This window comes from Acomys russatus, chromosome 4, assembly GCF_903995435.1.
Source record: "Acomys russatus chromosome 4, mAcoRus1.1, whole genome shotgun sequence".
Taxonomy (NCBI): Eukaryota; Metazoa; Chordata; class Mammalia; order Rodentia; family Muridae; genus Acomys; species Acomys russatus.
In genome coordinates, this window is record NC_067140.1 from 55,643,551 (window position 1) to 55,671,370 (window position 27,820).

Consider the following 27,820-nt stretch of genomic DNA (forward strand, 5'->3'; position numbering starts at 1 on the left):
ATATATAATCCCAGCATATAAAGGAAGGTACAGGAAGAAAGATGAAGGTAAACTCAGCTACATAGTTCAATGTCACAGTGAGGGCTACTTGAAATCTTCTCTATCCCATACTCAACAAAGTTACTCTCATTTTGGCTAATTTAAATTTTAAAAATAGACTTTTGCTGGATGTGGTGGCACACGCCTTTAATCCTAGCACTCGGGAGCCAGAGGCAAGCAGATCCCTACGAGTCCAAGCCAGCCTGATCCATAGAGCAAGTTCCAGAATAGCCAAGGCTACACAGAGAAACCTTGTCTTGAAAAACAAAAAAAAAAACCCTTTCTGCTGGATTCCGGCTGCTTGCTGCCGAAATGGGCAAGTTCATGAAACCCGGGAAAGTGGTGCTGGTCCTGGCTGGACGCTACTCCGGACGCAAAGCCGTCATCGTGAAGAACATCGATGATGGCACCTCAGACCGCCCTTACAGCCATGCCCTGGTGGCCGGGATTGACCGCTATCCCCGAAAAGTGACAGCTGCCATGGGCAAGAAGAAAATCGCCAAGAGGTCAAAGATCAAGTCCTTTGTGAAAGTTTATAACTACAATCACCTCATGCCCACCAGGTACTCTGTGGATATCCCCTTGGACAAGACTGTTGTCAACAAGGATGTCTTTAGAGACCCAGCCCTGAAACGCAAGGCCCGGCGGGAGGCCAAGGTCAAGTTTGAGGAACGATACAAGACAGGGAAGAACAAATGGTTTTTCCAGAAGCTTCGCTTTTAGGTATATTTTCATTTCCATCATTAAAAATTTAAAAAAAAACAAACAAAAAAACAAACAAACAAACAAAAAAACAACAACAAAAAAAACAAAAACAAAAAAAATTTAAACAAACATACATACATACATATATACATTTTTTATTTTTTGAGACAGGGTTTTTCCCTGTGTAGCCTGGCTGTCCTGGACTCGCTTTGTAGACCAGATTGGCCTCAATACAATTCACAAGGATCCATTAGCCTCTGCCTCCCCCAGCAATAGTATGGGCGTACACCACCATGCCCAGCCAATAAATAATTTTTAAAAAACATTTATTTATCAGCCAGGCGTGGTGGCGCACGCCTTTAATCCCAGCACTCGGGAGGCAGAGGCAGGCGGATCGCTGTGAGTTCGAGGCCAGCCTGGTCTACAAAGTGAGTCCAGGATGGCCAAGGCTACACAGAGAAACCCTGTCTCAAAAAACCAGAAAAAAAAAAATTATTTATTATTTATTTTATGTATATGAGTGCTCTATCTGCATTTACACCTGCATACCAGAAGAAGGCATCAGATCACTTTATAGATGGTTATGCAGTTACTGGGAACTGAACTCAGGCCCTCTGAAGAGCAGTCAGTGCTCTTAAGTACTGAGCTACCTCTCCACCCCCAGTACTTTTTGAAGAAATAGAATTTTAATCTACTACGAGTGACTCCAACGCCCCAATTCTCTACTGCCAGCCTCTAAAACCAAGGAAGGGCCATTGTTGGACTGACTGATCTTCCACTAGTCTAACTTATGCTTTCTCCCTTCACTTTCAAAACATCCAGATTATCTTGGTAAATAAAACCACAGAGCTGTTGATTAGGAAGAGATAACTATGCACCAGACACCAAACTAAGGAGCGAATCCAAGGAGAAAGGCTGGCTGGGCCTCAAAGAGCGAAAGTAGGCAGAATGCTCAAACAGGAGGGCAAGAACATTCCCCTCAGCCTAAGCCTGACTTAGCCCAGGGCCCAGTGGTTCCCAACTTTGCAAATGCTGTGGCCCCATAATGCCCTTCATGGTGTGGTAGCCCCCAATCATAGAATCATTTTCCTTGCTACTTCATAGCTCTAATTTTGCTACTGTTAAGAATCATAATGTAATAGTATTTGTTTTCTGATAAGTTTTAGGGAACCCCTGCAAAAAGGTCTTTCTACCTCCACCCCAGGATCGAGCAATTTAAGAAGCCTTGAGTTTACTCAAAGCATAGTGTTCTGGAGATAAAAATAATACTGGCATTTTAAAAGTACAGAACTCCTGGGTAAAAAAGGTCGTCCCTTCCACAAATTCCTAACGTGGCAAAGGAAAAAGAAATTACATATGTGTGTGTGTATTCACATATACATATGTGTATGTGTGTGTGTGTATTCACATATACATATACACACAGAGACATACAAAATACATACACAATCACAATCACACAAAGCCAGGAGTGATGGTGCACACCTTTAATCCCAGCATTCAGGGAGGCAGAGGCAGGCGGGTTGAGTTCAAGGCCCGCCTGGCGTACAGAGTGAGTTCCAGGACAGCCCTGGGAAAGAAAGCGCTTACTGTTATAACCCTCATCTATCCTATTTCCTGTGAACCTCTCCATTACTTATCTAATACATTGCAAATGCTAGACAAGTATCTCCCCTGTAATGTGTGACAATAAAAAGGTCTGCATGTGGTCTGACTTCCACACCTATTTTTGAATTTGGATGAATATTCAAATGAACCTTGGCCATCAGGCATGCGTAAGACGAAAAGCACTAAAAACAGCAGTATCTTAGCTGGAGACATAGCTCAGATGGAGCAGTGCTTGCCTTACATGCACAAGCCCTGTCCAACTCCCAGCACTGCATAAAACCAAGCATGGTACCATACGCCTGTAATCCCAGACCCAGAGAAGTAGAGGAAGGAGAATCAGAAGTGAAGTTTATACTCAGCTACACAGTGAGTTCAAGGCCAGTTCATGGGAACCTACCTGAAAAACCAAAACCAAACAAAAACCAGAGCTGGCCAGATGGCTCAGCAGGTAAATAATGCTTGCCTCCCCCACCCCCACCCAAGACAGATAAACTGAGTTCAGCCCCCAGATTCACATGTGGGAGAAGAGAACCGACTTCCACAAGTTGCTGTCTGTCTTCCACATCTGCACTATGGAGTGGGAGTGCAGCATGAGTGTGTGTCTCAAAAAAAAGAAAGAAAAGGCCGGGCGTGGTGACACACACCTTTAATCCCAGCACTCGGGAAGCAGAGGCAGGTGGATGCTGTGAATTTGAGGCCAGCCTGGTCTACAAAGCGAGTCCAGGACAGTCAGGACTACAAAGGAAACCCTGTCTCAAAAGAAAAGAATAGAAAAGAAAAAATCAAAAGCAAACTAAAAAATGGACAGCAGCATCCAGGAGCACAGCAGCCAGTGGAGGAGCTCCCAGTGGCCACAGCTGGAGCACTGTTCTGTTAACCCTTGTTCTGTCACCCTTCTTGTCTCCTTAACAGACACCCCTGCATCAACTCTATAATTGGTCATTTCTCCAGGCAGCCTTAGTTACTGTTCTATTGCTACTAAGAAACCAAGATAACCAAGGCAACTTGTTTAAAAAGGTGTTTGATTGGGGGCTTGCTTACAACTGCGGAGGCTTAGTCCATGATCATGTCATGCAGCATGTAGGAAAGCAGACAGATGTAATGCTAAAGCACTAGCTGAGACCCTATATCCTGACCCACACGCAGAAGCAGAGAGAGATCAAGGCTGGGCCTAGTGTGGGCTTTTGAGACCTCAATCCCCACCCAGTGACACACATCCTCCAACAAGATCACACCTTCTAGTCCTTCCTACACCGTTCATCAACTGGGAACCAAGCATCTAACTATATGAGGTTAAAGGGGACATTCTCATTCAAACTACAACACAGTTCTTTCTCCTTTCGTTGAAGATAAAAGATGGAGGCATTAGCTGGGCAGTCAAAGTGTACAACTTTAACCCCAGCACTCAGGGAAACAAGAGGCAAGCAGATCTCTGTGAGTTCAGGCCAGCTGAGTGGACAGAATTCTACGACAGCCAGGGCTATACAGAGAACCCGTCGTGAAAACCCAAAAAGATCTAAGCACCAGGTGTACTACATGATGTCCTTGTGCAACTTGTTAAATAATACAGCATAGATGTACTATGTGTTTATTTTAAGCAAGGGGTATGTAATTCAATGGTTGGCTCGTTGTTGTTTCCGAGGCAGAGTTTCTCTGTGTAGCCTTGGCTGTCCACCTGCCTCTGCCTTGGAATTAAAGGCATGTGCTGTCACACCCAGCTACCAAACTCAATTCTTTTTTTATTTGTTTCCTTTGGTTTGGTTTTGGTTTTTTGGAGACAGAGTTTCTTTGTGCAGCCTTGGCTGCCCTGGGCTGTTTGTAGACCAGGCTGGCCTCAAACTCCTAACAACTCGAGTACCTCCCCGAGTGCTGGGATTACAGGCGTGCTCCACCATAGCGCCAACTCAAAGTCTTTTAAAGGTAAAAACTTGTGTTTGTTGATTCATTGATTTATTTTGGGCAAGCTGGCCTTGAACTGACTGAGACTTTGACTTTTTGGTTCACTTGCTGCTATCTCCAAGTGAGAGGATTACAGGTGTGTGCGACCACACCCCGTTTATGTTACTATGGATCCAATCCAAATTTTTATATATGCTAGATAAGCACTCTACCAAATGAGCCATAACACCAGACTCTATGTATACTACACTGCCAGGTTCTCTCTAAACTACTGGCTCTCAGTAGAGGATGATCTTTACTTCTCTCCCCATCGCCCCAGACAGAATTTCTCTGTGTAGCCTTGGCTGTCCTGGACTTGCTTTGTAGACCAGGCTGGCTTCAACTCACAGCGATCCACCTGCCTCTGCCTCCCGAGTGCTGGGATTAAAGGCGTGCGCCATCACACCCAGAGACCTTTATTTCTTGTTCTCCTGCCTCCACAGACCAGGAGCTGGGATTATAGCTGTGTACCACCACAACCAGCTTACAAAAAAAATGTATTTTATTAAAAAACTGAAGTTGTCAGGCATGGTGGTGCACACCTTTGATCTCAGCACTTGGGAGGCCAAGGCAGGTTAATCTTTGTGAGTTCAAGGCCAGCCTGGTCTACAAAGTGAGACCAGGACAGCCAGGGCTGTTATACAGAGAAACCCTGTCTCGAAAAACAAAGCAAAACAAGCCTACAGTTTTCAGTAAGATTCTTCCTGTTTGTTTGCTTGCTTTGAGGGTGATGGCTGTTTTTTTGAGAGAATGTGTAACCTCTTGCCGGCATGGAACTTGATAGATTGAGCTGGCTTCAAAACTGCAGTGACCCTCCTGCTTCCACCTCCAAGTTAAGGCTATGATGTGAACCATGGTACCCTGCGAACCACACAGCCTCGCTTTCTGGGATCTGACTCCCCATGTCCAGCACTACAGCAGGTGCGCTAACCAGCATGTTAAGGAGCCCTTCCCTGTGATGGTTCAAGCACTGCCCATCAAGTTAGAAATTGAGCGGCATAAACTCAAGAGTCAGCTGCTCATCATGATACAGATTTCCTTAGGGCAAAACCATGAAGAATCCTGATGCCAGCCAGGGATGGTGGCCAAGTGAATAGTTTTAGAAATAAATTTAAATAAAAATAAAACTAGGGGAAGCCAGGCCGGTGGTAGCTCATACCTTTAATCCCAGCAGAGTAAGGAGGCAGAGGAAGGCGTATCAATGTGAGTTCGAGGCCAGCCTGGTCTACAAAGTGAATCCAGGATAGACAAGGCTACACAGAGAAATCCGGTCTCCAAAAACAAAAACAACAAAAAAATCTTGATGCAGCCGGGCGTGGTGGTGCACGCCTTTAATCCCAGCACTCGGGAGGCAGAGGCAGGCGGATCGCTGTGAGTTCGAGGCCAGCCTGGTCTACAAAGTGAGTCCAGGATGGCCAAGGCTACACAGAGAAACCCTGTCTCAAAAAACCAAAAAAGAAATCTTGATGCTACATAAAAAGATTGCCATGGTGTATAAGGTCAGCAGAAGAAAAGAAGCAATAAAAAACAAATTGAGAAGTCTGATATGAAAAAAAAATTGAATGTGATCCATATTTTAATGAACTATATACATCAGAACAAACAAGGCCTGGGAGAGGGCAGATAGATTCTGGAGCACAGCTCCTACATTTAATGTGTTTATGTGCCCCGACACCTTTACAATTTAACAAAGCCTGCTGTGTTAGCCATTTCTCAGGATAACATACATTACTTCTAAGTGCTAGTGATCAAATTCAGTTCATTGTGCATGACATACAACTGAGCATAGAATATGTCTTTTTTGTTTTTGTTGTTCTTTGTTTTCTGAAGCAGGGTTTCTCTGTGTAGTCCTGGAATTCAGTCTGTAGACCAGGCTGGCCTCAAACTCACAGAGATTCCCCTACCCCTACCTCCCCAGTGCTGGGGTTGAAGGTGTGTAACACTAGCAGGGCTGTTTGGTTTTTCAAAGTGTTAATTCAAGGAATTAAAAGACGCGCACTACCATGTCCGGCTGGGCTGGTTTTTTATTTTTTATTTATTTATTTATTTATTTATTTACTTATTTATTTTGGTTTTTTGAGACAGGTTTTCTCTGTGTTAGCTTTGGCTGTCCTGGACTCGCTTTGTAGACCAGGCTGGCCTCGAACTCACAGGGGGCTGTTTGTTTTTTAAGACAGGGTTTTTCTTTGTAGCCCTGGCTCACTCTGTAGACAAGGCTGGCCTTGAACTCCAGAGATCTGAATGGTAGAAGTGCTTAGTGAAGTCATTATGTAGCACAGGCAGACTTTGAGCTTAGAACTTTTTATTCTGGGGTTGGAAAGATGGCTCAATGGTTAAGAGCACTGGCTGCTCTTCCAGAGGAAGAATTCCCAGAACCTACACAGCAACTCACAGCTGTGACTCCAGTTCCAGCAGATCTGATATCCTCATACAGGTGTGTATACAGACCAAACACCAATGCACATAAAATAAATATGTAATAAAGCCAGGCGAGGTGACACACACCTGTATCCCAGCACTTTGGGGACAGAGGCAGGCAGATCTCTTTGAGCCAGCCTAATCTACAAAGTGAGTCCATGACAGCCAAGGCTACACAGAAAAACCCTGTCTCAAAAAGGAAAAAAAAAGGAATAAATAAATTATTCCTTTAAAAAATGCCAAAGCTAGGGGTTGGAGAGATGGCTCAGAGGTTAGGGGCACTGACTGCTCTGCTCCAGAGGTCCTGAGTTCAATTCCCAGCAACCACATGGTGGCTCACAACCATCTACAATGCGATCGGGTGCCCTCTTCTGGCCTGCAAGTGTATGTGCAGCCAGAGCACTGTATTAACAATAATAAATAAATCTTTTTTGAAAAAAAGAAAAAGAGAAAAAATGCCAAAGCTGAGCCAGGCATGGTGGTGCACGCCTTTGAGCCCAGAACTCTGGAGGCAGCGGCAAGCAGATCACTGTAAGTTTGAGGCCAGTCTGGTGTACAAAGTGAGTACAGGACAGCAAAGGCTACATGGAGAAACCTTGTCTTGAAAAACCAAAAAATTAAAATTAAAAAAACAATAATGATGCCAATGCCAGGTGATCCCACCACTAGGGAGGCAGAGGTAAAGTATAAGGCCAGCCTGGTCTATACAGCTGGTTCCAAGACAGCCAAGTCTACACAGAAAAATCCTGCATTGAAAAAACCGAAAAGTAGCTGGGCGTGGTGGTGCATGCCTTTAATTCCAACACTCGGGAGGCAGAGGCAGGTGGATCACTGTGAGTTCGAGGCCAGCCTGGTCTACAAAGCGAGTCCAGGACAGCCCAGGATACACAGAGAAATTCTGTCTCTGGGGAAAAAGGAAGAAAGAGAGAAAGAGAGAGAGAGAAAGACAGACAGACAGACAAAAAGTAAATTAATAAAATTTTAAGATCGTGGTATTGTGGCAAATGCCCTTCATCTCAGCACGTGGATTTGTGTGTTTGAGGAGTTCCAGGGTACCCAGAGCTATACAGAGAAACTGTCTCAAAAAACAAAACAAAACAAAACAAAAACTTTGATTCTCTTAGCGTCAGGTACCTATGCACTCAAACTATAAGAATGCACCCGGAATGTTTTAGGATTGTGTTGTTCTTATTGTTGTTATTTTGGCAGGGGATGCTGCTAAGAATCAAATGCAAGGCCCCAAGAATGGAGTCTACCATTAAGGTACACCCAGCCCGGCCAAGAGAATTTTTTCTAGTAACATTCCCTAGCAAAAAAGATGTCCAAAACTGGTTTGAGAACTGGCAAGATTGCTAACTGGAAGAAGACAGTTGCCTCCACCCTGGATGCCTGAGTGTGCCCTCTGGAACCCACATGGTGGGAGGAGAGGACAGCTCCCACACGGTGGAGGAAGGAGAGGACAGCTCCCACACGGTGGAGGAAGGAGAGGACAGCTCCCACACGGTGGAGGAAGGAGAGGACAGCTCCCACACGGTGGAGGAAGGAGAGGACAGCTCCCACACGGTGGAGGAAGGAGAGGACAGCTCCCACACAGTGTGCAAACTGTCCTTTGACTTCGACATGTGTGATATGGCATGGGCGCACAAAAACACACACTAAATAAAAATTTAAAAATATATTTTGTTAAACTTGGTTTGAATTCTTCTCAAGATGTAGAGCAGTGGTTCTCAACCTGTGAGTTGTGACCCTTTGGGGGCAAAAGACCTTTTCTTTCATAGGGGTTACCTAAAACCATTAGAAAACACAGATATTGCATATTGCCAGGTGTGGTGGCACACGCCTGTAATCCCAATACTCTGGGAGGCAGAGGCAGGTGGAGCTCTGTGAGTTGGAGGCCAACCTGGTCTACAAATCAAGTACAAGATAGCCAAGGCTATACAGAGAAACCCTGTCTCAAAAAAAAAAAAAAAAAAAGAGAGAGAGAGAGAGAGAGAGAGAGAGAGAGAAAGAGAAAGAGAAAAAGAAAAAAATATTTATATTATTATTTTTAACAGTAGCCAAATTATAATTATAAAGTAGCAACAAAAATTTATGGTCGGGGTCATATCAACATGAAGAACTGTATTAAAGGTCACAGTATTAGGAAGGTTAAGAACCACTGATATAGAGGAAAGAACACCGTAAACTAAAACAATGGAAGTTAATCCCTTAAAAACAAGATTCATTTTAGAATGTAGAAAGAAGCCAGGGAAGGTGATTCACAGCTGGGACTGCTGAAAACTTGGAAGATGCCACGGCTCATACAGTAAGTTCCAGGCCACCTTGGGCTATACAGGAGTATGAGACCCTGTTGCACGCACGCACGCACGCACGCACGCACGCACATCTAAATGATATGCAGATTTTGCTAAGCACATACACGTATCATCTAGTGATAAAGATGCATTCTGAGAAGTCCCTTGAGGCACTTGTCTAGTATGTTAACATTGAACAGTGGGCTTATACGAATATCTAAGTTATACACTACTACACTCCTGGGCTGTGTGCCAAAGGCACAGTCCTATATGTAATGTGAAGATGTCACTCATGACTGCACAGTGTTTATTCAGTCTCCTGGGGGCTGGTGCCAGTGCTGCTCTCCCACACCAAACTCCATGCGCGCTCAAAATGAAGTACTGTTTGACATAACCCACACACAGCTTCATATACTTTAGTCACCATTAGGTTATGTATAAATTTAACAGTAGAGGCAGGAGTGGTGACACACGCCTTTAATCCCAGCACTTGGGAGGAAGAGGCAGGGAGATCTCTGTGAGTTCCAGCCCAGCCTGATCTACAGAGTCCAGGATAGCCAGGGCTACACAGAGAAACACTGTCTCAAAAAACCAAAAACCTAGAAAAATAAATAAAAATAAATGTAACACAAGACTATATGATACGAATAGTTGTTTAGGGAATAGTAACATGGAAAAAAAGCTCTACTTTTGCTCAGGACAGACATTACCACCACAGACCTAAGGAAACAGCACAGAGACAGATGCAAAGTGAACACTGCTCAGAAGAGTGCGAATGAGATCAGAATCCATGAAAGAGGGTGAGGCAGCCCCCAACAAAGTATGCCTACACACCACTTTATTAGCCTGACCTTACGGCAAATTCAGATTTTGCTTTTTGAAAAAGGTTGAAGGTTTTAAGCCAAAGTTGGTTACATACAAAGATGCAGAAGCCACTGCCAAGAAAAAACAATTTAACAATCTTAAATTGTTTTATTATATGAGGAGGGAGTCTGTGAATTTCCAGCATAAAGGAAAACCAAATAGCCCATACCTTTATCAGTAGCTAGAGGCAAGAGGATTGTGAGTTCAAGACTAGCTGGAGCTATGACGTGAGACTCTTGACTCATAAAAAACAGAACAGGGAGCTGAGACATTTCAGCAGTTAAGAGTGCTTACTGCTGGACTGGAGAGAGAGCTCAGCAGGTAAGAGCACTGACTGCTCTTCCAGAGGACCAGGGTTAAAATCCCAGTACCCACATGACAGCCCATAACTATCTGTAACTCCAGTTCCAGAGAATCTCACACAGTCACACATGTAGGCCAAACACCAAATGTACATTTAAAAAGTGCTTACTGCTCCTGCACATAACAAGGTTTGGGCCCAGCACCCACATGATGGCTCACAATGACCTGTAACTCCAGTTCCAAGGGACCTGCTGCTTTCTTCTAACTGGCCTCCATAGGCTCCTGCACACACATGGGTATATCAAACCCTCAGGCTCACACATGTACATAAAATAAATAAATCTTTAATAAAAAAAAAAAAAAAAACAGCAATAAAAAAGCAGTAAAGTTAGCCAGGTGGTGGTGGTGGTGGTGGCGGTGGCGGAGGCAGCGGCAGCAGCACATGCCTTTAATCCCAGCACTTGGGAGGCATGAGGCCAGGCTAGTCTACAAAGTGAGTCTAGGATAGCAAAAGCTACACAGAGAAACCCTGTCTTGTAAAACAAAACAAAACAAAAAAGCAAAGTTGACATACTATACCATGTATGAATCTCAAAAATATTACATGAAAGCAGCTGGTAGAGCTGCATACATATTTTAGCATCCCTTTATGTAGAAGGGAACTGTCAACAGGCACATCTGCTGTTGCACACCTGTAATCCCAACACTCAGGAGGCTCAGGCTGGAGGGCATCTGTTGAGATGCAGGACAGCTAGGGCTACAGAGACCCTGTCTCAAAAAAAAAATTTTTTTTTTAAATCAAAAAAATCAAATCTAAGACAACAGAAACTAGATTGTTAGTGCTACGAAAGGGAGAAAAAGAGTGATACTCAGAAGGCTTCTAGACCTTCTATTGAAGTGACTGACTGAATAGCAGTGACAGTTGCACAACTCTGCATATACTAAGAAGTTCTCAATGCTGCCTAATTCACCTGAGCTGCAATCATATCTGACAAAGGTGTTATTCCTGGGGAGGAAAGTGGGCATGGAAGTGCACATTTATAATCTCAGTGCCATGGAGGCTGAGGCAGGAGGATCTCAAATTTCTGATCTTCCTGGCCAAAAAACAAAAGCAATCAGGAAACACACACAAGACCGGAAGGAAGGACGGAAGCAGCATCAGAAGCGACAGTGAAAATTAGGATCGTAAATCATGGATCACTAACTCAAACTAAGCTGATCACCAGCGATGTTTTCAAGAGTTCAATCTCCAAAATCCTCCCCCAATTCTTAACAAGTGCAAGAATATAAATCGAAAAATCCTGAGCAGAGCTGCTTAACTAGAATAGTTAAACGCCTTCTTTGGCTCTATCCAACTTCTAAACTGTAGGGGGCTTCCAGCCTCCGTGATTACGGAAGTAGTTACTTTTCATCAGCAAGCTCAGGAAGGAATTGTCAAAATTAGCTGACACTTGCTTAGATGCACTCCAAAAACCCAGAAGGGGTCTCACGGACAAATTTCCAAGTCTGTGCACGTGTTAGTCTGTGCCCATCTAATAGCAACCAGCAACTTGCACCATTCACCCGGATCGCGGCTCGTTTATGCTATCGAGTCCTCAGATCTCATTCGTTTAAACTGACAGGTAGAACCCTCACCCGGTTCCCAGCCCAGGCCACCAAGCCTCCGCCCTGCCCCTCCCCACCTCCAAACCCACACACGTGTTACACCGACACCGCCCCACCGGTCCCACGTGCACCTGGTCCAACACTCCCCACGTGTGGGTGCTCCACGGGCTTCCTCGGGTAGCTGAGGTCACCCATGACCCCAGAGCTCCAGAGGTACGAGAGAAAAGCCGGGGCCCAGGTCTCTGAGTTCCCAACCCTATGGGGAGTGTCCACAGCCATCCTCTCTACTAACCCCAACAAATCCGAGGGCCGGGGGCGACGGCCCCTTTAAGAACCGGCCCAGTCGTAGCCCGCCGAGAGGGGCACATAGGGGCCTACACTACACCCCCTCGGTCCACCCGCCCACGTCCACACAGCCTCACCTCGGGCCGAGGGGCCCCGCCGCCGCGGCGGCGGCGGAGGGGGTGCGGGGTGCGGGCGGGGTCCGGAGGGGGGGGTCGCCCCGCCGACGGTGGAGCCGCGGTTCGCTCTCTGAGGCCGAGGGACGGTGACTGCGTTGGACGGAAACGCTCCTAGCTCGCTCCCTCGGCGGCTCCTGGGACCCCAAGATGGCGGCGGCGCTGAGGCGGCTGCGGGCGCTGGGCCGGCGGCGGCGGCGGCCACTTTCACTCACTGAGAGGAGCGGAGCAGGGACACGGGGAGCCATGGCGGGGGGGAGGAGAGGCGCCATAGCCAGGCCAGAACAATCGAGCAGCTACTCAGCTGGTTTACCCCCGCCCCGCCCACGCTCACTGCTAGTCGCCAGCGCGTGTCCACCCACAGTGCCGCTACAGTCGGCCTCCGTGCAGTTTATACCCCGCCGCTACCGCCTGACGCCCCGCGCGGACCGGGGTTCTGGGGGAGACCCTCATCTATACTATCTGAGTGCAGATTGGTCGGGGCTGGGACTGGCGAAGATTGCCGAAAGGCGACGGGGAGGAGGAGGATGTCATCGCTGGAGTGAGCAAGCAGATCTCGCGGGAGCAAATGTCGCGAGAGCTCAGCGGCCCTGCACCCGCCGAAGAAAGGTTACTTTTTCCGGAAGTAACGTCAATGGAAACCGCCCAAGATCCTGGGAATAACTTTGTTCTCGCCGGCAGCCGGTGGGAGGGGCTACCTGGCGGTCCCTCTGGAAGTTTTCGCCAGGTAGTGGGCTGACCCTAAAAACCAGCTTGGGCAGGGCAGGGAGGAATCCTTGTTTGTACCCAGACGTCGTTCGTCCTGCTGACCTTCCCAGGTCGTCTTCCTGACGACGTTGTCCACCCTCCTCGCAAAACTGTTGGGGCAGAGGCGCTTGAACCTCACATGCACTTTTCCCTAGTGGGGTGAGTCGCCTCCGCGGAAAGCGGCGACAAAATTTTTTTTTGGGGGGGGGGGGGGGGGGGGATGGGTGGACGGGGTGTTGCTTTTGTTTCGCTGTTACTTTGTCAGTTTTATTTGGAGACAGTGTCTCTCCGAAGCCCAGGCTAGCGTCAAACTCAGGGAAAGTCTCCTGCCTCGGTTAAAGTGTGTGCCACCACGCCCAGCCCTCATCCCGTCTGTGTTTGATCGCTTCCGAGACATATAAGGAATTGTTGGACTCCACCCTTTTCGTTTCGGCGAGAATCAGTTGTTGGTTTGATATTGTCTGTACTGTCCCTTGAGAAACTCCCAATTGGGCCCACGTTGCATCCATTGGAGCTGAACTGTTTAAAGACTAGAACAAATGGGGGGGGGATGTCTTTTTAATTTTTTTAATGTCTCTTGACCTCGATATGCCTTAAGTTCAGGAGAAAAAATGTCCCGTAAAAGAGACCTTAAATTAGCATACAATTTAACACTAATTATTTTGTAAGAGTTTCAGGTGAGACAGCTCAACGGCTGAATGCACTTGCTGCCAATTCTGACAACCTGACCCGAGCACACATGGTACAAGGAGAGGGCTGACTCCTGCTTATTATCCTCTGACTTACACATACGTGTTTTACCATGTGCTTGTGTTATACACACACACACCAAAATCTCTTTAAAATCACAACAATAAGTCTTCGCTGGGTGTGGTGGCGCATGCCTTTAATCTGGCACTCGAGAGGCAGAGAGACAGGCAGATTGCTGTGAGTTCAAGGCCAGCCTGGTCTACAAAGTGAGTCTAGGACAGCCAACGCTACTCAGGGAAACCCTGTCTACAAAAACAAAATAAACAAAAAAGTCATCAATAATCAAAGCAAGCAGAAAGACAAGCCTATCTTTGAAAGAGATAAGGCAAATAGAAGACCTCCAAGAAGCCTTGTGTTATTTTGCCAAAATAGCCTGCTGGATACTTATGCAAAAAAATTGTGTTTCTAAAAGAAAAAAAATCCTAATGTTGCCCTGCTTGGTACAAAATGGGAAATAGCCATAAATGCTCAAAGTCCACTGGTGACTCCCTCACCACAAGCTCAAGTGCTATTTGTAAAGAATGGTCTCCCCCACCCATTGGGCAAGATGCCACCAGTGCCCAGGCAAGACAGTGACGTGAAGATAATCCATCCCACATGGAACATGTGTTTGCCTGCATTTCAGCTACCTAGCACCTCACTGTGCTGATGAGGCCCTCCTGAACACTGTAATAGCTGAGGCCCAAGGGCTCCCTCTAGTGTGTGCAGGGAATCCTGCCAGACTAGAGGCAAATGGATCTGTCCCTACGTTTCATCCTGTATGAGACATGCCTGGCGTGGACAGACCCTGAAAAAGTGTGGAAGGTACATATTCCTAACACTTAAAGGAGAGGATAGGGAGCTGCTAAAACATAGACGGAGCGTTGGAGGCAAATCACAAGCCTCTGGTTGACCCTTCAAAATTTTGGTACTGTCTAGATGCCATTCCTGAGAATCTCCCCCAATCCCAAAAGATAAAGCACCAAGCTTATCAGTCAATGAGTTCCTGATCAGAAACAGAAAACTCCAAACAGTGGGTGGTATTGGAAGAATGTTTTTAAGGGGAAGAGAGACGGCTCATCAGTAGAGGAGCACCTGAGGACCTGGGTCGGTTCACACCATCCGACTGGCATCTCACATCACCTGTAACTCCAGTTCTAGGGGGGTTTCTGGCCTCTAGCGGAGTACACATGCACATCACACACATGCATACATGCAAGTAAACAGTCATACGCAGAATTTTTTTTCTTACTGTTTGTGTGTGTGTGTTGCCTAATTGTTTTTAATCCCAAATGTTCAATTTTGCCAATGGAGACTCAGGAGCTAGATTCTGAGGTGAAATCCCACTAGCAGAGAGAGGCAGAGAAGAGAAAGCACTCAGTTGACCTTCGTACTCGGCTCTAGTCCCAAAAATAAGGTCTTCCCACTCCTCCAGCATGTCTGAACTCCCCTCCTCCTCAGTGCCTCCTTAATCCCTGTCAGCTTGCTCCCCCTCTTGACCTAGGGTTAACTTCATTTAACTTTGTTTACTGAAAGCTCTTGGATTAAAGGTGTGTGCTAGGCCTGAGCCACACCGCAACCACCTATCTACAATAAACAAAGTTTAGATTAAAGGTGTGTGCTAAGGCTGAGCTACACCACAAGTACTTGTATACAGTAAACAGCTCTAGAATCAAAGACAGAGCCACACCACAATTAGAAACAGCTTTTTACAGTTCACAATCTCGGGTTCACAGTGTGATCAAATATCCTTCTAAACCTAGTAGAAATGACTTTTTTAAAGTTTACAATGACAGATCTAGCACAGGATTTGAAAGAGCAATGGAAAATAAAATGACAGACCCAGCTTGCAGGCCCATTGATAGAAACCTAGAGAGGAAACAGAATTATAAAACCCCCCAAGGACAGAAGCAGTGATTAGCCCCCTAAAAGAAGAAATCAATGCAAGACTAAGGTAAAAGGATGCACCAAACCGGGCAGTGGTGGCACACTCCTTTAATCCCAGCACTTGGGAGTCAGAGGCAGGTGGATTGCTGTGAGTTCGAGGCCAGCCTGGTCTACAAAGCAAGTCTAGGACAGCCAAGGCTACACAGAGAAACCCTGCCTAGAAAAACCAAAAATAATAATAATTGAAAGGTAAAAGGATGCTTAATTAAAGATTGCCACAGGCAAGAGAGAGAGCTCAGTGGGTTAGAACACTTGCTCTGCAAGCATGATCCCATGAGTTCAGATCCCCACCACCCACATGAAAAAAATTGAGCACTATGCTGCTGTACATGTTTGTAGTCCTAGCATTTAGGGACAGACAGGCACAGCCCAAGAGCTCACTGGGAGCCAGCCTAGCCAAAAGCTTTCCGTTTATTCAGTAAGAGGCCCTGTCTCAAACTGTTAAAATACAGGCTGATGAAGGAAGATCTCTGTTGTCTGTTCTGCACTCCACATGATTCGCCCAGGCCAGCACATGCATACCACACACACTACACAAACGCAAAAGGAAACAGTCTGAAGAACCTAAGAAGATTGGAAAAACAAGGTTAAAATTCCACTATTCAAATCACAGAATTAGAAGGAGGAATTTCTGGTGAAGAAGAAAGAAGCCCAACAGTTGTCTTAGATCTCGCATGCCCTCTCTTGGGGCTGGAGCAATGACTGAGTCGTAAAGAGTGGTTGCTGCGGCCAGGCGTGGTGGTGCACGCCTTTGATCGCTGTGAGTTCGAGGTCAGCCAAGGCTAACACAGAGAGACTCTGTCTAAATAAATAAATAAATAGTGCTTGTTGCTTTTGTAATAGGACTGGGACTCAGTTCCCAGCACCAGTCTCTAACAACTCAAAACCACACATTACTCCAGCTCCAGGTTACTTAACAGCTGCTTACATACGCATGTACACAGGCACACACAGACACATGACATAAAATAATTAGGTGTAGGACTGCATGCATTTAATTCTAGCACTCAGAAGACAGAAGCAGACTCTCTAGAGTTCCAGGCCGGTTAGGGATATATAGTGAGATCCTGAACTTAAAGAAAAGAAAAGAAAAAGGTACACATTTTAAATGACCTCCCATATCCCCCACAAGAGCTTATGGTACAAATGACAGTAAGGAACAAATTACTTGTCTCATAAATATGTGAACAACTAATTCTGTTATGAACATCCATCTCCTAATTTTTAAAAAGTGAAAGATGTTTTAATGGGAAAAAAAACCACTTGGTATGCAAACCTGACAAGCTAAGGTTAATCTTCAGAATGTGTGATAGAAGACGCAACAAACATCTCAAAGTTGCCCTCTGACCTGCACATATGTGCTGTGGCGTGCACACATGTGCACTCATACATGTTAGCATCACCCCTATAACAACAAGAACTGGTTTAAAGAGCCGGGCGTGGTGGCGCACGCCTTTAATCCCAGCACTCGGGAGGCAGAGGCAGGCGGATCGATGTGAGTTCAAGGCCAGCCTGGTCTACAAAGCGAGTCCAGAGAAACCCTGTCTCGAAAACTAAAAAAAAAAAAGAATTGTTTTTAAGTCTTTTGGCCCTTTTGTACAAGCAAAGAGAGAACTTTTTTTAGTATTATCCAGTATTTTTGTTTTCCTGTGGCTTTTTGACACATTTAAGGCAAACCACAAAAGGCTTCGAACCTTGCCTCATGGAAAGTGGATCTCTGTGAGTTCAAGGTCAGCCTGGTATACAAAGCGAGTCTAGGACAGCCAGGGCTGTTGCCCAGAGAAACCCTGTCTTGAAAAACAGAAACAAAAAAAGAAATAATTTCTTAGCTCTGAGCCACAGAAGCCCTACACAACTCTATGCAATGCCCATTAGTTTCAGTAAGGCACTTTATTCTGTTGGTAACTGAACAAGTTTTCCAGTAGGCTGGAACCTACTTACCAATCATGGAGGAAGCCAGACATGGAACTGTTCAGCAACTAGCAGTCTTATGGATCAAGGACAATGTGGGACTAGATAATCTGCTGTCATGTTGTAAGATACCATCTGGAGGAAAGCCGCTCCACCCAAGCACCAAAGCAAAGAATGCTAGGGCTCTTTCGGTTGATAAAAATGAAACACTTGATGATAAGACAATAAAACTGACTGGAGGTGTGAATTCCCAGTGTTCACACTAATGGATTTCACAAGAAGCTACTTACTTCAAATAATAAGAATATTAAATATACTTTGAAATCTTGTCTGAGTTGCAAGATATTAATGAAACAAACTAACTGTGGGGGCTGGAGAGAGGGCTCAGCCGGGGAGAGAACTGCTGCCCTTGCAGAGGACTAGAGTTTGGTCCCCAGCACCCACATCAGGAAGCTCGCAACTCCTGTAGCCCTAACTCCAGGAAAGCCAGCAAATTCTGACTTCTGTGGGCACATACACAGACACGGTGACATTAATAAAAAAAGAAGCTGTAGAGCTGGGCATGGTGGTGCACGCCTGTAATCCCAGCACTGGGGGAGGCAGAGGTAAGTGGATCTCTGTGAGTTCAAGGCCAGCCTGGTCTACAAAGCTAGTCCAGCACAGCCAGGACTACAGAGAAACCCCGTCTTGAAAAAAAAAAAACAAAGGACTGGAGAGATGGCTCAGAAGTTAAGGGCTTATTCCTATGGTCATATTAGAAACTAGTTAATTGCAGAAATATATTTTCTAGGTTAATCAGATAACAAGTAACTGGAAATGAGCAATGTTTACTTTTTCAGATATATTATAAGTAAATAGATAGTCTTTAAAACCTCAGAGAGCCACAGACTATAGTATTGAAGGGTGTATTTTAATAAAAGGATCTTTCAGTACTGGAGAGATGGCTCAGTGTTTAAGAGTACTGACTGCTCTTCGAAAGGTCCTGAGTTCAATTCTGGCAATCACATGATGGTTCACAACCATCTATAATGTGATCTGATACCCTCTTCTGGAATGCAGATGTACATGCAGATAAAGCACTCATACATAAAATAAATTAAAAATGAAAAAGGATCTTTTGACAGACAAGTCAGCTCCTGGCAGCACCCCCAGCCTATATCAAAGAAGATGATGAGCATCAAAGAATCTCCATATAGAGTTGCTTCGAAAGTGGCAGCCAGCCACTGGGAAAGAAGCTGCCCTTGCTTCACCTGAAGACAGCATGCTGTCCAAACTTGGACAAACTAAGTAAGGAAGTCAACTGCCAAACTTTGCCAAGACAAGGTAGTCAGTCTTTTATAATTGTTGCTTCACAAAAAAGTCTGTCATATACTTAGGCATAAGGCCGAAGATGATGCCCCAATGTTGCTGAGGAATAGTGAGTGACTGTCCAGGCATCTAGCTGTCTATGTCATTTCTATATTTTGGAGGCTGCTTGCTCTGTACTTCCTGCATACTCAGGTAATATTTATTCCTTCTCAAGTTTCTACTGGGGTTGAAGACTAGATAGTTATAGTCTCACAATTAAGCTTAAATTGTCTCTGATTTAAGAATAAATATTTTTTTTCTTCTGGTTTTATGAGACATTCTCTGTGTAGCTCTGGCTGTCCTGGACTCATTTTGTAGACCAGGTTGGCCTGGAATGCACATCAATCTGCCTGCCTCTACCTCCTGAGTGCTGGGATTAAAGCATGCACCACCACCACCACCACCACCACCACCACCACCACCACTACCCCCTGGCTGTGAATGTAATTCTTACATGATAGTTTTCATAGTTGTTCTTATTGTATATAGTTTGTTATTTAAGAGAATGAGCCTTTTACTGAACTAAAAGGGGGAGATGCTGGGGGCCAAGCTGGTGTGCTATGTATTCAGATGATGAATTTGTTCCCTGAGATCTGGTTGCAGTCGGGATGTGGGCATTGTCCCATTCATTGATCAGTCTTGTGTAAGCATTGCTCCCCAATATCTCTGCTTGGTTAATAATGTTGCTGAGAGCCTAAGCTTGGCAAGAGAGAACAGGAGGTGGGACTTCTCAGGTAGGGACCACGAAGTGGAGGAGAGAGAAGGAAGAGGAAAACAAAAAAGAGGTATAAAAAGGATGTGGCCATGAGGACTGACCTGATGGAGCAGAAGCAACCCAGGCAGGACCAGTAGGGCAACGGGGTCATTAGGCTGGGAAGCAGCCAGACTAGCATAGAGGATTAGAATGAATCATACCTTCCCAGTCTTAGTGCTGTAAAGCTTGCCAAACAAATCCGTAGATCTATATGTTATTTATTTGGTAATTAGAGTGGTGGTTAAAAAAGGACCCTCAAAGCTGAGCATGATGGGGAATATGGAACATCAAAATGGCAAAAGAAATGTGGACAGGAGAGCCCCAGTACGTGGCACTTGGAAGTGAATAGTGCTTGATCAGGAAGTGTAAAAAAAAAAAAAAAAAAAAAAACTGGGCATGATGGTGCACACCTTTAATCTTAACACTGGGAGGCAGAGGCAGGTGGATTGCTGTGAGTTCAAGGCCAGCCTGGTCTACAAAGTGACTTCAGGACACAGAGAAACCCTGTCTGGAAAAACAAAACAAAACAAAATGAAAGAGCCCCCTCAAATTAACCTTATAATTTCATCTCATAGTTTATTTCTAAGAGGTGGTTTATCTACACAGATGTCCCTCTCTGTCAATTTAATCCATCTGGCCCCCACTGCTGACACCCACTTATCCATTACACTTGCAACAGTTAAAACTTAAATGCAGCTGGATGTGACGGGCCACACCTTTACTCACTTCACTCAGGAGGCAGAGGCAGGCAGGTCTCTATGAGTTCAAGTCCAGCCTGATCTACATAGCAAGTTCCAGGACAGCCAGAGCTACAAGTAAGACTTTTCAGATACTCTTAGTCAAGTCAGCATGATATAGAAGAAACACAAAGTGATAGAATAGGTGCTATCGGTGATTTACTAATAAATTTGTTTAGGAGATAGTAAGTCACACAAAGTAGAAGTTACCTAAGGAAACTGTGCCCAAAATACCCCATAGATAAGTAGCATGCCAACGGGGGTGCTCCAGTGGATGCTACTGTCTGTTCAGCAAGACTGACTTCCATTTGTGCTCCAATCCCATACCACAGGAGACTGCCCAGACTTACAGATGGCCATTAGGCTCATCCTCATAGCAGAGAACAAAAGCTGGACGCTCAAAGGAGGCAGCACAGGGTCACAACCACCATTAAGTCCTGGGCTGCCTTTAAGTCCCCTGTGCTCTTATCATAATTCTGCCTTGTTGTGTTAAAAGAATTAAAATCCTTATAATACAGCTTGAGATCCGGATGGAGATTCCTCCAGAAGATCTTTTTTTTTTTTTTTTAAGATCTTTTATTGTACTTCCGGTTTACCCAGATAATTAATTTTATTCCTTCTCAAGTCGCTGATGGAATTGAAGACCAGATAGTTTAGTCTTACAATTAAGCTTAGTTATTTAGGGGTTAAGATGTTTCTAGGTCTAGATGGATGCTTTAAGTTGATAGAGATGAGATATGATAGATATTGATTTACAATCAGAATTTTAGATGCACCAAGATAGGAAAGAAGTTTTCTTCAATGTTGCCAAATACAAATAGGCAAAACACTATGAATGTAACATTTATATAATTCCTGATTGTTTTGTGATCCTTCTTTTTATGTGTAATAGTATAACTGTGTTTGTAAAAAGAGAAATATAATGAAAAACTAAAAGAATTAAAACCTCAGTTATTCTAAATTGGGCTTGGTGGCGCACAGCCTTTAATCCCAGCACCCAGGGGGCAGGGGCAAGAGGATCTCTGTAAATTCAAGATCATCCTGGTCTACAAAGGGAGTCCAGGAGAGCCAGGGCTACACAGAGAGACCCTGTCTCAAACAACAACAACAACAACAAAGCCGGGCATGGTGGGCACGCCTTTAATCCCAGCACCCAAGAGGCAGAGGCAGGAGGATCGCTGTAAGTTCGAGACCAGCCTGGGCAACAAAGTGAGTCCAGGACAGCCAAGACTACACAGAGAAACCCTGTCTCAAAAAACAAAAAACAAAACAAAACAAAAAAAACAAAAAAAAAAAACCCCACAAAAAACAAAAACAAAAGCCCACACACATTAGAACTGAGGCTCTAGCTAGTTAGTAGGGAACCTTCCCTCACACGTAGGCCCCTGAGTTTGATGCCTTTTTAAAAAAATATTTATTTATGTATTATAGATAGAGTGTTCTGCCTGCATGTACTCCTGCACAGAGAGAACCAGATCTCACTATAGATGGTTGTGAGCCACCATGTGGGTGCTGGGAATTGAACTCAGGACCTTTGGAAGAGCAGCAGTGCTCTTAACCTTTGAGCCATCTCTCCAGCCCGAATTTGATATCGTAACACCACTTACAACTGGGCATGGTAGAACACACTTGCAATTCCATTACTGGAGAAGTAAAGGCAGGAGGATCAGAAATTCAAAGTCATCTCTGCTACCTCTGCTACATAGCCAGCTCGAGGCTAACCTAGGCTACGACTTACCCTAACCCTCACCCCCCACCTCCAAAAAGCAAAAAAGGTAATCCCACTCCGAAGGAGAATCTTGAATTCAGCACCATCTTAAGTTTCCTATAAGAACCTGTCTCAGAAAAAAAAAAAAATCCCAGCACTTGAAAGGCAGAGGCAGGTGGATTATTGTGAGTTTGAGGCCAGCCTGGTTTACAAAACGAGTCCAGGTCAGCCAGGCCTGGCCTCTGTCTCGAAAAACTAAAAAAAATAAAAAAATTTTAAAAATTAAAAGAAAAATAGTAACAGCCAGGCAGGTGTGGTGGTGCATGTCTTTAATCTCAGCACTGAGGCAGAGGCAGGAGGATCTCTGAGTTTGTGGCCAGCCTGATCTATACATTTAATGCTATTATAGCTAGACCAACATAGAGAGCATAGAGACCTTGTCTCACAACAACCACAAAAAATAAAATGGTAACATGACACTGGAGAGATGGTTCAGAGGTAAGGAGAGGGAGAGTGTCCGGAGGACTGGAGCCATGTTCTGTTACTAAGCAATGTCAGGTGACTCACCACTGTAACTCCAGCTGGCCTCCAAGGGCACCAACACACAGCATATACTTAAATACACCTAAATAAGAGTAAATTTTTTAAAGTTCAAAGGTAAAAGACAACTTGTCCACTTGGGAGTAGCATAGTTGTGTTTAGCTACATATTTGTCATCTCACAACTAGTCTTAATGGTTTCTGTTACATTTACATTGTTGCTTGAATCATTGTGTACATAGATAACTCTAAGGGTTATCTCAAAACCCTGCCCACAGCAAGATGTCTAACCGACAGTGTCTTCCAAACCTGTTGATTCTCAACTGTACTGACCTCTTGGCTTTACCTCTGTGTTCTGACAAGATAGCGGAGGAGCTGGGGAAGCTTTGCAGCACCCTGTGAGTGTCTGTCTGACTGAGTAGCTACAGAGGGTGGAGCACTTGCTATTAAACTCTCCAGCCAGCCTCTGTGGATCTGTCAGCCCCGAGACACTAACACTTCTTAGGAACTAAGGCAGAGGGTGGAGGGTGTGTCTAGGATATATATGTTCTATATCTCTTTTGTTTGTTTGTTTGTTTTTGTTTTTCGAGACAGGGTTTCTCTGTGTAGCCTTGGCCATCCTGGACTCACTTTGTAGACCAGGCTGGCCTCGAACTCACAGCGATCCGCCTGCCTCTGCCTCCCGAGTGCTGGGATTAAAGGCGTGCGCCACCACGCCCGGCTAGTTTTTGGTTTTTCAAGGCAGGGTCTCTGTGTTGGCCGTGGCTGTCCTGGACTCACTTTGTAGACCAGGCTAGCCTTGCACTCAGACCAATCCACCTGCCTCTGCCTTCCGAGTGCTGGGATTAAAGGCGTGTGCCACCACTGCCCAGCTTGAATTTACTGTGTATAACAGAAGAGATGCCCCCAGATGATTTGCAACCTTGTCTTACAGAAGCATGTGTTGCTCAATGGTTTACCAGCTGTCTTCTGTCATCAAAGTCTGATTTTGTGAAATCAGTTTCTCCCCTGGATTCTGTCCTATCTTATGTGTGTGCACCTCCCTTCGATAGGCCATAATCACACTGGTTGGGGAAACTTGGATTTGAGGCTTGCCTTTCATCTTCTCACTTTGCACCCCTTTTTGTTTTAAAGACAAATCTACTCTGCGGCTGCTCATTCCATTCCGTCAGCCTCATGAGTACTGAGAACACATTCTCCAGCACACCCTGCCTACTTGACTCAGTTTCCTCTATGCCGAGCTCTGTGTGTTCACTGCACATCCAGCACACAAATCTGATTTTGGAGTTTTGTGGCAATAAGATTACAAGAAAAGATGGCTAGGCTCGGAACTAATAATTCATCCTCTACCACTGAGCTCCCTAAAGTTGACATACTAAACAAAACACATTCTTTCTGTGGTCAAACTAGCCACACCTTGAGTCCACGCCGCCCCGTTCACATTCCCTTAACTATGGGCAGCATGTATAATCTGTGGTATAACAGGTTACACATTGTCAAGGAAATGCCTGCTGTATAATGTCACTCTGGCACAATAACTAGTTTGGGGCTCCTCTTCAGCTTCAAGAAACCAGAGCACTACAGGTTCTGTTGAGGTGGCACAGCTAGCTGAGATGGCTGTGTGCATGCTTTAGGGGTCCAGGGTATCAGAAATGGAATCTTGCTCACACTGGCACAGTGAGCTGCTAAAACGGTATAATTCTCTTGATAGGTGGCTGTCCTAATTAGGCTTATATTTGCTCTGGTGAAACACCATGACCAAAGCAACTGGCAGAGGGAAGGGTTTATTGGGCTTACAATTCCATGTCACTGTTCATCCTGAAGGAGATCAGGACAGGAAATCTTAACAGGCCAGGAGCCTGGAGGCAGGAGCTGATGCAGAGGCCATGGAGGAGTGCTGCTTACTGGCTTGCTCCTCATGGCTTACTCAGCCTGCTTTTTTTTTTTTGTTCAAGACAGGGCTTGTCTGTGTAGCCTTGACTGTTCTGGACTCACTTTGTAGACCAGGCTGGCCTTGAACTCACAGCAATCCACCTGCCTCTGCCTCCCGAGTGCTGGGATTAAAGGCATGCACCACCACGCCTGGCATTTTTTTGGTTTTTCAAGACAGGATTTCTTTTTTTTTTTCTTTTTAAAATTTATTTATTTATTGTATATGAGTGCTTTATCTGCAGAAGAGGGCATCAGATCACACTATAGATGGTTGTGAGCCACCATGTGGTTGCTGGGAATTGAACTCAGGACCTTGGGAAGAGCAGGTGGAGCTCTTAACCACTGAGCCATCTCTCCAGACCCCTAGACAGGATTTCTTGTGTAGTCCTGGCTGTCCTGCATTCACTTTGTAGAACAGGCTGGCCTCGAACTCATGGAGATCTGCCTGCCTCTGCCTCCCAGAGTGCTGGGATTACAATTATAGGCATATGGTACCAAATCTGTCTAACTTAAGTATTTCTTTATTTTCTTTTTTGAGACAGGGTTTCTCGGAGCTGGAGAGATGGCACAGTAGTTAAGAGCACTGTATGCTCTTCCAAAGGACCCAGGTTTAATTCCCAGCACCTATATGGCAGCTTACAACTGTCTTCCAGTTCCAAAGGATCTGATACCTTCACACTAATGCACATAAAATAAAAGTAAAATAAATTTTAAAAAGAAAAAGACAAGGTTTCTCTGTGTAGCCTTGGCTGTCCTGGGGTCTCCTTGTAGACCAAGCTGGCCTCAAACTCACAGAGATCTGCTTGCCTCTGCTGCCTGAGTGCTAGGTTTAAAGGTGTGCTACCACCATGCCCAGCAATATGGCACTCTTATGTTCGAAATGAGAAGAGAAAACATACGGAGGGGTGGGATGGGGTGGGGTGAAAGTATAGCTCAGTGGTAGAATGTAGGTTAAAACTCTACATTCAATCTCTACTACTTTTTTAAAAATTAGTTTTTGCTTGTACAAAATAAATCAAGAAAGATAAAAGAATAAAAATTTGGTAACAAGAATAAGTTAATGACAGTAGAGGAGCTCAAGAGGCAGAAGCAGGTGAATCTCTGTGTGTTTGAGGCCATCTTGGTCTCTGTAGTGGGTTTTAGGTCATCAAAGGCTAAATAGTAAGACCTTCTCTCTCTCTCTCTCTCTCTCTCTCTCTCTCTCTCTCTCTCTCTCTCTCTCTGTTTTTTTCAAGACAGGGTTTCTTTGTGTAATAGTCCTTGGCTGTCCTGGAACTCTCTTTGTAGATCAGGCTGGTCTCAAACACACAGAGATCTGCTTGCCTCTACCTCTGGAGTGCTGGGATTAAAAGTGTGCAGCACCGTGCCCTGCTAGACCTTGTCTCAAGAAAAACAAACAAACAAGCAAACAAACAAACACAAAACAACAACCTCAGGGATTTTATACTCATTCAATTGTCTTAGACTTACTTCCCCTGTGTAACAAAAAATTCTTAATCTTTGGCAACCTTCCAGTCTACTACCTGAAACTTACTAGGTGAACTGTGGGGTTCAGAGGACAATTGAAGAGGTACTAGTGTCCCACAACTTTAATCCCAGCAGGGATAGGTGGTCTACAGAGTGAGAGCCAGGACAGCCAGGCTACACACACACATGAAGAAGAAGGAGGAGGAGGAGGAGGAGGAGAAGGAGAAGGAGAAGAAACCAGTCTCTTCCTTTAGAATGGCCTGGGAATTTGAGTCAGTTCAAATAAACATCCACAAACATTGAAGTCCTCTATTAAACGCTCCACTATCTCGTCCTCTCCATCCTTCAGACCTTATAATCAAATTTAGGGCATTACAGAATGTATAGTCTATCAAAATATTAGAAACAAAACAAAACAAAAAACATCAGGGCATCCTGGGGTAGGTCTCTGAAAAACAGTGCAAGGGTTTTGTTGTTGTTTGTTTGTTGATTGGTTGATGGGGTTTTTATTTTTATTTTATGGGTATGGATGTTTTGCTTACATGTATATCAGTGCACCATGTGTGTGCCTAGTGCCCAAGGAGGCTGGCTGTGTTAAACCTCAGAAAAAAACATTTCCATGGCTGTCTGATTAAAGCAAACTATATTTAGAAGTACACAAGGGACTGGCCAGACTACTGCCACCCCTTCCCCTAAGTCAGGGTTTCAGAGAGCAGCCTCACTGGCTGCGAGGTTCTAAAAGGGAAAGAGGACCTAAAAGGGGAAGAATTAGGGGTGATAGAACACGACTGTTGAGATCATTGGCTATTAGCAGCTGGACAGAAAAACTGGGCACTCAGGCTCAAGGCTGCCTGGAGGGTGGATAAGTGCAAGAATACAGCATGTTCCCAGTAGACAGGATGTGGTGGGTGTTTCCAGGTTCCTAGTGTCTGTTCAGGAATGAAATAAATGCACACAATTTGTAAACATAGCAAAGTAACTTTATTCAAAACGAAGCTATAAGGGTAGGTCACAATCAGGTCACAAGCACTGGGCTCCAAGGTATTGCCTGGGGCTTCTTTTTTGGGGAGTCAAAAGGAAAGGAGGGATAGTTAATAAGGGGCATTGTTTGAGTGGCTATTTTGATTGATAGATTTAAGTTGTATAACTTCTTTTCTGCTGCTCAGGCTAAATTACATGGTCGCTCAATTATACATAGGCATAAGTAGGTAAGTACGTAATTCTCTTTAGAAGTCCATTTAGAGCCGGGCAGTGGTGGTGCATGCTTTTAATCCCAGCACTTGGGAGGCAGAGGCAGGTGGATCTTTGTGAGTTCAAGGCCAGCCTGGTCTACAAAGTGAGTCCAGGACAGTCAGGGCTACACAGAGAAACCCTGCCTTGAAAAAAACAAAAAACAACCAAAAAAAGTTCATTTACAGCTGGCTGTGGTGGCACATGCCTGTAATCACAGCACTTGGGATGCAGAGGCAGGCAGAATTCGAGGCCAACATGGTCTACAAAGTGAGTCCAGAACAGCTAAGACTACACAGAAAAACCCTGTCTCGAAAAACAAAATAAAACAAAAGTTAATTTAGAGAACAGTTTGTCACGTTGCGCATTCACTCACAACCAGCTTGGGCATCCTCATGCCCAAACATAAAGAGCATTCTACCAGGAAAAGCTTATCTCATTGTTCAGAGAGGCACGCGTACCAATTTTCACGCAGCTAGGGGGTCCTATCTTGTTAACAGGTTGCTAGAGGTATTGTTCTGAGGTGTGGGTGTGTGTAGT

General features: G+C 45.0%; 2 protein-coding genes across 2 annotated transcripts in view; one reads left to right on the forward strand and one right to left on the reverse strand.

Annotated features, from left to right (window-relative positions):
* The window catches only part of Ino80 (INO80 complex ATPase subunit), a 97,158-nt gene extending 84,876 nt beyond the window's left edge, over positions 1-12,282 (reverse strand). Inside the window, 1 exon segment of the mRNA XM_051144413.1 lies at positions 12,197-12,282. The gene's annotated coding sequence lies outside the window, so the exon portion shown is untranslated.
* Positions 324-795, forward strand: LOC127188051 (60S ribosomal protein L27). The gene has a single exon (XM_051144412.1). The coding sequence runs from the start codon at positions 352-354 to the stop codon at positions 760-762; it is 411 nt and encodes a 136-aa protein (XP_051000369.1). The 5' UTR covers positions 324-351; the 3' UTR covers positions 763-795.
* Positions 12,283-27,820: the final 15,538 nt, after the last annotated feature.

Bases quoted from the DNA above. Each gene is read 5' to 3' on its own strand.
- LOC127188051 (XM_051144412.1), top strand. From the start codon at position 352: ATGGGCAAGTTCATGAAACCCGGGAAAGTGGTGCTGGTCCTGGCTGGA.